At 54.0% G+C, this 10,955-nt stretch overlaps 1 protein-coding gene and 1 non-coding gene across 3 annotated transcripts in view; both read left to right on the forward strand.

Annotated features, from left to right (window-relative positions):
* The window catches only part of LANCL2 (LanC like 2), a 57,376-nt gene extending 52,409 nt beyond the window's left edge, over positions 1-4,967 (forward strand). For both annotated transcript variants that reach the window (XM_032471171.1, XM_014565779.2), the window contains exon 9: positions 2,653-4,967. In XM_032471171.1, the coding sequence (XP_032327062.1) occupies positions 2,653-2,768 (116 nt within the window). In that variant the 3' untranslated portion in view covers positions 2,769-4,967. The remainder of the gene's footprint in view (positions 1-2,652) is intronic.
* Positions 2,464-2,535, forward strand: TRNAA-UGC. Its single transcript has one exon. It is a non-coding gene; the product is annotated as a tRNA-Ala (tRNA).
* Positions 4,968-10,955: the final 5,988 nt, after the last annotated feature.

The raw sequence follows: 10,955 nt of genomic DNA on the forward strand, positions 1-10,955 counted from the left end.
TTGCTAATATTTTGTTGAGGGTTTTTGCATCTATCTGCGTGAGGAATATAGTTTTCCGTTTTTACACCGTCTTTGGTTTTGCTGTCAGGGCAATACTGGCTGATACTGAATTGAGAAGTACCTGCTCCTCTCTTTTCTGAAATAGATTGTGTATTAATTGGTGGAAAAAATTGGTGTTAATTCTAATTCCAATTTAAAAGTTAGGATGGAGTTCTTCAGTGAAAATCTTCCTGGCTTCGAGTTTTCTTTTTTGGGAGTTTTGAATTTATAAATTGAATTTGTTTAATAGTTTATAAGGCTGTTCAAGTTATCTATTTCATATTCAGTGAGTTTTAGTACTTTGTATTTTTGAGATATTGCTGCATTTCTTGTATGGGGTCAAATTTATGTGCATAAAGCTTCGGTACTATTCCTTTATTATTATTATTATTATTATTAATGTTTTTGGTGTCTAAATTGTAGTGATAATGCAGTTTTATTTTTGCTATTGATAAATATTTTAATCATATAATAGAAAAATGAGCAGAAAATGGAGCATTTGTTACTCTCTTTTGCAGAATAAGATCCTTTTGACACCTAAGAAATTATAATGAAAAAATATTTCTCGGAATAAACATTTTTAGTCTTTTGTAGCATAAAAATGCAGTGTATTTGAGTCAGATATAACGGTTAAAACGTGAACTCTGAATGGAGTTCATTCAGGTTTATAACTTCAGGTTTGTGGTGGCCACGTTAGAGCCGCAGTGGGTGACAGTCTTTGAGGGTCTGCTCCCTAAAGGCTGGGGAGTTACCACATCACCTGTTCGGCTGTGCCTCCCAAGAGCCTGGCAGTAGACAGTGACCAGGTTCTTGTCGGATGGGTGAGCGTGTGTCAAGGCCGCCGGGCTGGCAGGGTCGCAGCACCTGTGTCCCTCTCTGGAGGAGTCCCTCTTGCCCACGTGTTCTTCGGGGAGGCCTGCTGCCCCGCCCCCAAAACAAGAACACGGGGTCCTTTCAGCGTGGCCAGCTCTGCGACCCCTCCTGACGGTGTTGGGGTCGCTGTCCACTTCCAGCCACTTCTGATAGATCAGTGGTTTTCAGGTATCTTATGCTGATGGAACCCTTTTCCAAACAAAAACTTCAGGGACGGCTGGGAACAGCCCAAAGGTGGGAGAACAGCTGCGCCTGTAACCGAGTCCAAACTCGTGCTCGCCGCACGACAGGCCAGTAAATCGGGAAGATGAGGTGCTGGGGCGGGGAAGAGTGACGTTTTTGGGAAAGCTGGCGGACCGAGAGGATGGGAGACTCACTGTCTTGGAGACCCATCCTGCTCCAGTCAGAACACAGGCTCCTTTTATACAAAAAAAAAAAGGGGGGGGGGAGGGGCGTGGTTGGCTGTTGCAGACTTCTCGGTGCAGGAATCCTGTGTTCTTGCAGCGGTGCGCATGGGCTAGGTCATGGTGCCCCTGCAAACCTCCCACAAGACAAAGGTTACTCTCTATTCTGCAACTTTGTTATCTTTACATGAGTGCAAACGTGTTAACATCCTTAAAGGTCTGAGCCTTGAGAACCAGCTCTTCTGTCTATTTCAGGCTAAAGGCAACGTTGTTTTACAAAAGGTGCAGAGCCAGCAGGACTGAGCCTAGAAGACAGGGCCCGGGGTCAAAGCCAAAGGAACAGATTAGTTGCAGTCAGATTTGTTCTTTTCTGTTAGACACACACGAAACATGAGTGATTCGCAGAAACATCCGAGGGAAGCAGCCAGGCTTGTCGAGCTGTTGGTTCCACTCATGCGATGCCCAAAACAGTCGACGCTAACCGCAGGGTCAGGCTGGAGAGGAGCTTCCCAGGGGGAGGTGATGGCAGTCTTCCATGTCTTGATTGGAGTTCGGTTTACACAGGGGTGTGCACTTGTCAAAGCTCACGGAAGTACACTGAAGACTTGTGAGTTTTGCTCTGTGTAGACGCCACATCACAAGGCAAATGTCAAGCCCACAGCAGGGGATGGGGTCTTCCGACTTAAAGCAGAGGCTGGGCCCCCGCAGCCGCTGGGCCTGCCCTGTGCGAGCTCCACGAGGCAGCTGGAGCCAGTGTTCAGTTACTGCCGAGTTTTGCTGCGGGCATTTTGAAGAGATCGTTTTAAAATAACATCTTAAAAACCTCCTTAAGTACAAAATGCAACTTTCTTGTTTGGAACAAAAACATCAAGGCTCTGAGAGGAGGTTTGTATGTTGAAATATCACAGATGCCTTAAGGTTTTTGTTAGCAATTCTGTGAAACCATCTTAGTCAAGATGCAAGATTAAAGCTTAGAAACCAATTTTTAAAAATAAGTGGTGAAGAAAACTGGTGTCATTATCTGCTAATACAAGGATTTCCTTTTTATGTTTGTGAACTTATTTTTAAAGTCCTCATCGCTTTCCCCCGCACCCTTACAGCTCTGGTAAAGGCAGCGATTAAAGGTCACTTGGTTTTTGTGGGGGGAGAGGGTATAGCTCAGTGGTAGAGCACATGCTTTGCATGCATAAGGTCCTGGGTTCAATCCCCAGTACCTCTTTTAAAAATAAATAAAATAAAATCCAACCAAAATTAAAATTAAAAAAAAAAAAGTCACTTAGGTTTTGGACACCAGCCTCACACCCTTTTCCATAAGGGACTGCGTTTTACGTTGCAGGCATGGCCGGCGCCATTCACTTTCTGTCCGACATCCTGGTCCCCGAGACGTCACGGTTCCCGGCGTTTGAACTCGGCTCTTCACAGGGGGATGCAAAGATGCAGAAAGACTACTGAGAGAGCCAGCTGGCCCAGGAGCCGCCGGGTTGCTCGGTGCCTGACACAGAACCGACTGTGAATCCTGCAAGAGGGAGGAGCGGGGGAGGCAGACTCCTTCACGGCCCCCTGTGTCAGCGTGAGTGGCAGGGCCGCCCCGTCGGCGTCCTGTCCCCGTGCCCCCCTCACCGGTGTCGAACACGACCTCTCCGTGCCCGGCCCTCCGTAGCGTTTGCATGTCTCGATGTTCGCTGTCTGTAGGCGTAGGTTGTTCTTGGCGGAAGCCCTTCCCGTCCCTGCGCCCGAGCTGGCTGTGCATGAGGGCACGCGGCAGCCGCTTCTCTGTATATAACACTTACAGCGGGATGTTTTCTGTGTTGGCAAACCAGGGACTTGGCGGGTGGTGTCAAATCTTTAAGTATCAGAAAGATTCCCTAAGGTGATGGCCCAGGGGTAAGACTTTCCGGCATTTCCTGTGGGTACCTTGCAGATGAGCAGGAGAGAAAGGCCACTCCAGAAATGAACAGAAACAGAACAGGTGGGGAAGTTTTGCTGGCGTGGAGGGTGGGGAGCCACCAGGCAGGGCTTCTGTGCTCGTCTTGGTGTGAAATTCCAGACTCTCCTGGCGGTCAGTCCAAGGCAGCTTGTGCCCTGGGGAGTGGATTCGTGACACCAGGGACATTCAAGGGAAGCCTTTCCACGGCCACGTTGCAAACCAAGCAGCAGTGACTGAAGCTTGGCCAGTCTAGATTCAGTGTGTATTATTCAAACAGGCTGCACCTCACTTTTCTCAACATTGTAACTCAGCGTTCAGTTCAGTGGACACAATTCTAGGTGGGTAATAAACAGAAACACTCAGCTCTTCCTGTGTCCCTCCAGTTAAACTGATTTCAAAGTTCAGTGAGCTAGCAAAGTGTACATTTGGGATGAAGATAGTCCTCATTTTTTGTCTACTATTTGGGTGATGAAAAAAAAAATCGCACGTTGATGAAATATATTACGTACACAGTGCTGGTCTGCATTTACACACGTGGGCAACGAGGTTCCAGCCAGGAACATTGGGATCCTGTCTGACTTTTTTTATTTTAAAAATGGGCATTAGTTTGCATTTTACCCTATAGATCTCAGTTTTTAGAAGAGCTTTGTTGTCAAGATACAGGATGGTCTAGGGTTTCTCCAGACTTCGCATCTTACAAGCCGAGGCCCAATGCTGAAGCACGAGGTGGGTCTCTGAGGGCCGGAAGGCAGGTCTCTGGTGGGTCCTTATCTATAAGGGGGTCTCAGTGTTTGTCAGGCCTAGTGTCCCCCCCTCACAAAGGAGAAAGAAGGATGTGGATGTAGGAGACAGACTCCTTCGCACATGTGCCGTTCTCAGGGCGCTGGTGACCACTGCTTGTGGGGCGACACCTCCCGTGTGACCCCCAGCTTCTGAATGCTGCCCTGTGGGTCTCTTCATGCAGTCCTGGTTTCTGAGACACAATCGTTCAAGTGAGGTTGGTGGTGACTTCGGTGGGTGTAAATCCTCCTGGCTGGGTCAGGACCCGAGCGAGCCGAGGGGGCTTCCGGCAGAGGAGCCCTGCTGATGCCACACCCCGCATGGCCGCCCTCAGGGCCTCGACGACAGGTTTTGCAGCTTTGCCGTTTCTCAGGGGAGGCCGGTGGGGCTGCCCGGGGGCCACCCCAGCTCGGCAAGAGGGCGGCGGATCGTGGACGCCTTGCATCTGATGTGTCTCCTGACCAGGAGCAGCGAGAGTGACCACCAGTCATCTGAGCATCTCACTGTGTATGAAAAATGTTCAGTTTCTGATTGACACACTGAGGGAAGGATAGCACACTTGTGGGGTACATGGAGGAGATTGTATTTACAAGGTTTTATTTACAGCCTACTTACGCACTCGCTGTTAACAGAGGTGCAGCCTGTGACTCCCCAGTGACCCACTTCCTAGCCCCTGACGCCGGCTCCGGCTCTCGGGCCCTGAAGGCAGCCGGACAGGATGTGCAGAAGCCGCTCGCACAGTTCCAACAGGTGTTTGAATTCGGATCTCCGATCATCTCACAGCGATTTGTTAAGATTTGGTTGTGTCCTCGAAAACGTGTCCTGAGTTTTTTAAATAATGCGTGTGTGCACTGTTCCATTTTAAGAAGGAAAGTCGATGTTTACAAGAAGTGCGCGGGGTTCTCTGGTTTGGTGCTCAGTAAAGTTTCGGTTTCGTGGTGACACTTGTGGGGTCTCTGTTTGTTCTCGCCTGCGCCTGACTCTGCGAGCGACAATCAGGACAGTGGTCACCGTTCTGAAGATTAAAAACATGGCCATTGCTCAGGTCTGATGTACCGGGTAATTCATTAGAACGACAACTTTCCTGTTTTGTTCCAAGGCCCTCCAACACCTGGGTGGTCTGAGAAGAGAAGCCTATCTTGAGCTTGCCTGTATGACAGCCTTTCTGCTCCCCGCCGCCCTGCGCGGTCACAGCGCTGCCCGGGCTGGGCACTGTCTGACACGTGAGAAGGCCGGTGGCCTTGCCCGGGGTCTCGGCTGGAATGAGGGACAGGCGGTGTTCAGACCCGGACGGTTCTTGCCACTGGCCGCGCTTCTGCCTTGTCCTCAGTACCTCTTCCCCTGTGTGCCCAGCACAAAAGGGAGGAAACAAACCTGGGGGATGCCCTGTCCTCTGTCCCCCCGCCATCCTGGCTGGGGAGGGACCCTCGAACCACCCGGTGCAATTCCATACGTACCACTTAAAACTCCGTAAGGGGGTTTCACAGCTCTTGCTTCATTGGCTAAATTCACGAGAGCAGGACCCAGGGGTGCCGTGCAGCTCCCCTGAGCAGCTCCCTCCTTGGTTCCTGTATTCAGCAGGCGTCCATTGCATGCCTTCAGCATGCCAGCCTCGTGCTGGGTGCTGAGAGGCAAGTGCTAACAGTGCTTGTGCACAGTCCAGCCTGGGGGACGTGAGCGGCCTCAACGCTCAGGCTCCGGGGAGCCCGCCCTGGGCAGGACCTGGGACAGCTCCTCTGCGTGTTCGGGGCCGGGCGTGGTGTGCAGGGCGGCAGGCCTCCCAGCGAGCGCCGGCCGGTCCCGGCGGGAGGGGACCGCAGGTGAGTGTGGCCAGCCCAGCCTTGCAGCGTCATGCCCTTAGGCTGTCCCTGTCATCAAGGAGCCTGTGGAGTGGAGGTCGTGAGCGGAGACTCAAACCTGGATGTGTGTGGTCACCCCAGAGCTCAACCACTGGTGTGAACTTGGGCACGCGGTTTCCTAGAAAGGTTTTCTGTGTACTCGGGGCAACCAGATGTGGTTGGGGGAGGATTAAAGGGAACTGTCCTCCGTGGTGAGCTGAAAATCCAGACCTGTCCAGCTCCAAGATCCCAAGCATCACCACATCTGGAACCACTGCTCTGCCTGGCAGCTCCGAGCCTTCAGCCAGCCGTGTGTGCGTCGTGTGTGTGCGTGCGCCTAGCTGCCCCAAAGTTCTTCAAGGGGAAGGGAGGAACCAAGCCACGATTTTCAGGCTCACGCAAAATCTAAAAAGTTCAGAGAGGCTGGGTTCTCCGTTCCTCTGGCCTGTTCTTTGCTCAGTGCCCCCCAGAGACCGTCCCGGTTCTGCACCAGCTGAACTTGTGGCTTTCAGTAGGATCGCCCATCAGATGCAGCGCTGGTCGTGTGTTAACAGGGACCTTGCCCCACTCTTGAAAGTGTTGTGCATGAGAGAACAAAACGGGTACCCAGCAGCGCCCACTGTCATCCCACAGACAGCCCCCAGAACTGGTGCGGCCAGCTTTTCACACCAGTTCCTGGCGGAGGCCACGGGAAAGCCATCGAAGGCTTAATGCTCGGCTGCTGGAGCTGCAAGGAAGGTGACAGAGAGATGAGCGGTCCCCTCCCCGGAGGCTCTCCAGGAGCAGGAGGGAGGCCCGTCTCCCTGCAGCCGAGCTGGAGGTCCTGAGACCTCGCGTGTCTGAAGGACGTCTCTGACACTGAGATCACAGGTTGTTCGGAGAATTCTGCACTGGGAGTCACCTCCCTAGTGAGGTTTCAAGGCATCATATGTCTCCTAGCTTCCAGGAGCGTCGCCTCTGAGAACCTCACAGCCACGGTGACCCTGGTTTCTTTGCGTGCGATCTTGCATTCTGGTGTGATCGCTTTGCAAGCTGTAGAATTTCTCTGTCACTTTGTCACGATAACGAGCCTGGCCCTGAGTTCTTGGCAGGCCCTTCCGATCTAGAACTTCATGTGTTTCAACTCTCGGAATTTTCTTTTGAATTATTCTCTTAGTGTTTTTTTTCCCCCGTCTCTGCCTTTTTTGCTTCCCTTTCCAAGCGATTTCAACTTTATTTTCCAATCCTCTTGTGTGTTCCCTTCTTTCTGGGAGTTTTTCTTGTTCTTGGGGTATCTTTTGGGTACATTCTCTTCTTGTTTCTTGTTGCACTGTCTTACCTCTTTGAGGATCTTAGTTTAGCCCGTCCTGTTCGGCAGCGGAGTGAGGGTGTGTGTGTAGGGGCAGGGGCTGTGGGAGAGGAGATGGAGGAAGGCAAGGCCATTCCGAGGAGTCTCGCTTTTCCTCTAGGTGGAGTAGAGAGCCTCCCAGACTTTCTGCGCCAAAGCAGGACGTTACCTGATTAATGCAGACAGGGGCCACCCTGCAAGAATGCCGGGTAGGGGGAGGGAGGCTGGAGGTCTGGTCCAGGAAGGTGGCTGGTGGGCTTGGTGGGGACGGTTAGAGTCGGGATGTGTCCTGAAGCCGGAGGCAGTAAGGCTTCCTGGCCGTCGGGTGCGGAGCGGAAAGGGCAGGCGGACTTGGCTCCGGGGTGCTCGGCCTGAGCCGCGGATGGAGCGCTGCCCGCCGCTGAGGTGGGGGGGCCAGCCAGGCGGATCGGGGTCCGCTTAGGCACGTGGGGTCTGCTGACCGGGGAGTTCGGAGGGAGCCTGGGAGAAAAACTCCCTCTGGAGTCATTTGCGGTGGGGAAGGGAGCCGGCAGCTGTTACAGGCGATCCTGCTACGGAAGAGAAGGATGGAGACGTGGCCACTGGGCTCAGCGGCCGGATTCTGTGAGCAGCCCGGGGGGCAGATGGTGCGGGGCGGGCCGGGGGCGGTGGCGGGGTGCGGGCGTCCCCCGTGAAGTTGGGAGCCAGGCAGCAAATGCTGGGGAGGGGGAGGAGGGGGAGGGAGGCTGGAGGAGAGGAGATGTGGGGGTGCCGTCCTGGGGGGAGTGGGGGAGGGCACGAGCAACTCAGAGGCCGGGGGTCACGTGGAGGGTTTGTTGAGATGGGCGAGTGTCTGATTCCCTTGGTCTGGGGCGGGGCCCGGGGGTTTGTCCCCTGGCTGGTTCCAGGCTGGCCCGTGCCAGGCTGGCCCTGACGCTGCCCCGGGCACCCCTGCGTGAGGACAGCATCCTGTGGCTCCCTTCCTGGTTCCTCCAGGCACTCAGAAGGGCTGGTCTGCCATGCCGGCCACGTCCAGCGTGCTTTTTAGTTGATCTGAATTGCTTTTCCTGCCTGCGAGCTGCAGTTTTTATCTTTCACATCAGAGGGCCCGCTGGTTCCGTGCTGCGGACGCCGGCTGTTGATGCCGGTCCGCGTGTGGGAGCTGGCGGGGCCTTCGGTCCGTGAAGCGCTGGCATCAGTCCCTGCTGAGACCCCCCCCACCGCGGTCCCCGCCTGCAGGCGGCAGGAGGGACCCCGTGAGGAAGAAAGCTGGACAGCCACCCTCACGGATGGCACTGCCACCTTCACCTAGATCCAGTGTCCTCCGGGCCAGAGACCAGAACGCTTTCCAGAAAAGAAGGCCCCGGTTTGGCAGAGGAGGGGAGGAGGCCGTGACGCTGCTGGGCAGGTGGAGAGGCATCTGGTGTCTGAGGGGACGTGGGCCTGGCCGCCCTGCCCCCAGAGGCCTGGCCACTGCCCCACGGGTGGAGTCGGGGGGGCTCCCGCCCTTCTTGCTGTGGGCTCAGGGCCCCCCTCTGCTCAGTCACTGGCCCCCCTCTCATCTGCTTTGGGGCCTCCTCACCGTGTGGCTGTTTCCTCCCTGCTGACTTCATGCTCTCTGGGCATCCCCTGGGGGGCAGGCCGCTCACCGGCCTCGGGGGGGCCCTGGTGCTCAGCCCCCAGCTTCTGGCTGGGTTCGAAGGGCCGGGTGTGGCCCGAGGGCCTTCGTCTCCCTCATCTTCCTGGGGCTTCTCCCGAGCTGGTCTGAGCGCCGCGGGGCACCCCAGCCATCGCGTCCCCAGCCTCCCCGACACCGCTGATCCACGGCCCCGCCGTGTGCTGAAACAGGGTCTAGGGAGGGCTGTGTGTGTGGTGCTTTTCTGAACTGTTCTCACCTTGAATTCTCTTACTACCACCTTATTTTTGACCTGGTCCCACATAGGAAGCCTGCCTATTTTTGTCAGGTAGGAAATTCACAAATGACAAATGTGAAGTGTCTGCAAAACAGCCTCGTTTCTCAGTTTGGCCATTGCAGTTATGTGCCGTGTCTGGAGGAGCAGTGCTTGAAGGTCACGGAGAACAGAAGCGAGGCAGCCGGGCAGGCGGGCACAGAGAGGAGGGGGCCCTGCAGCGGCCAAACCCCAACCACCCGCCTGCTGCCCCTCCAGCCGGAGGGCTGTCAGCCCGCAGGCGCGGGCCTGCCTCCCACGCCGGGCAGAAGCCGGGAGTTAAGTGCCCTGGGGGGACAAAGGGACAAGAACAGTCCCAGACACCAGGCCCTCCGGGTTCCAGTCTGGACCCTCTGCCTCTGTCCCTGCCGCCCCACAGGGTTGATGGGGGGGACGTCAGACAGCCCAGGAAAAAGCCCAGCACAGTGCAGGTGCCCAGTGCCACATTCACTGTCCAATTAGGGAAGAAGTAACTGACATCAAGTCATTTTTTAGGGAAGAAAGTCTGTGATAATGAAACAGGTGTGCGGGCGTCACCGCGGGCCGCGGTGGGACAGCCTCCTCGGTGCTTCCTGCCTCTCCTGCAGCGTCCCCGATCCAGGGCCCTGAGGCCGGCTTCTGGGGGGCGCTGGCCTCCCCACGTCAGCACGGACACCCCCAGCGTCTTCTATTAATATTTTTATTACTAACTCTACGTGAAGTGCGATCTATTAAAATACGGAGTCACTGTGTTGTACACCTGAAACTAATAGATTGTTATGAGTCAACTATACTTCAACAAAAAAATGAACAGAAGTAAAACCAGCGCATTTTGGAGTTCCCGGTAATGTTCCCAGTAACCACGCGAGGGACAGAGCGACAGGGAGTCTCCGCAGGTTTATTCTAGGCCCGCATATACGTTTAATGGCTTGAGTACGCCTCCTTCCTCACATGCAATGACCCTTAGGGAAGCCTGTGTGCAGCCACGTCTTACAGGAGGCGACTCGGGGTTGGGAAGGGCTGCCCAAGGGGACAGGACTCCCGAGTGTGGGGCAGAGATTGAGCCAGACCCAGATCTCCGGGACATTTCAAGGTCACGGATAAAAAACGGAGCTAATTTCCATTCTCACTGAGAGGGGAGGGGAGGGAGATACACCTTTAAAATGTGCAGGAGAGTAATGTCACGGTCAGCGCCGTGGACAGGATGCTCAGAGCAGCCGCCCAAAGATGTGCTCAGGACCTAAGCATTAAGTCGTGCACGGGAGCTTAAGGATGCTTGTTGCATACTCAGTTCGAACAGGCATGACTGTCTGTTTCAGCCTAGGATACACTTGAAGGAATAAAGGAATGTAAATGGTACAGCGTTGCCCCTAATTAATTAGTCTAGGCAGGGACAATCGAGACATGCAGACGTGTCCCTCCTGATGGAAATACACACTGCCACCTCCGCGGTCGCCCTTCCAAATAAAACTCAAAACAAAACGAAGCCTGAATCTGATCGAACTTCTCTACGTACCAGTTTGCAAGAAACCCAAATATCGTGGAGATACTTGAGTCGCTGTGACGGTGGAGATGCGATCAGCAAGTCCCAGATGGTGGCTAAACCTGCAAGGAAAGCCACCTGGCTTCTTTTACAGGGAAACAACAAAAGGATAAAAAGAAATGGAGAGGAAACTAAGGGATCCAAAGAGATACAAAAATCAGTATCGTGATGTCACTGTAGATGATTTTTTTTTAAAAAAAACTGCAAGACAAGAGAAATGGAAACACTGATTCGATTTTTAAAGATACTGGAGAATCACTGTTGGTTTTAACTCCGTGCTGCAATATTTGGGGATGAAATCAATGTCTGGGATTTGC

Source organism: Camelus ferus, chromosome 31 (genome assembly GCF_009834535.1).
Source record: "Camelus ferus isolate YT-003-E chromosome 31, BCGSAC_Cfer_1.0, whole genome shotgun sequence".
Classification (NCBI taxonomy): domain Eukaryota; kingdom Metazoa; phylum Chordata; class Mammalia; order Artiodactyla; family Camelidae; genus Camelus; species Camelus ferus.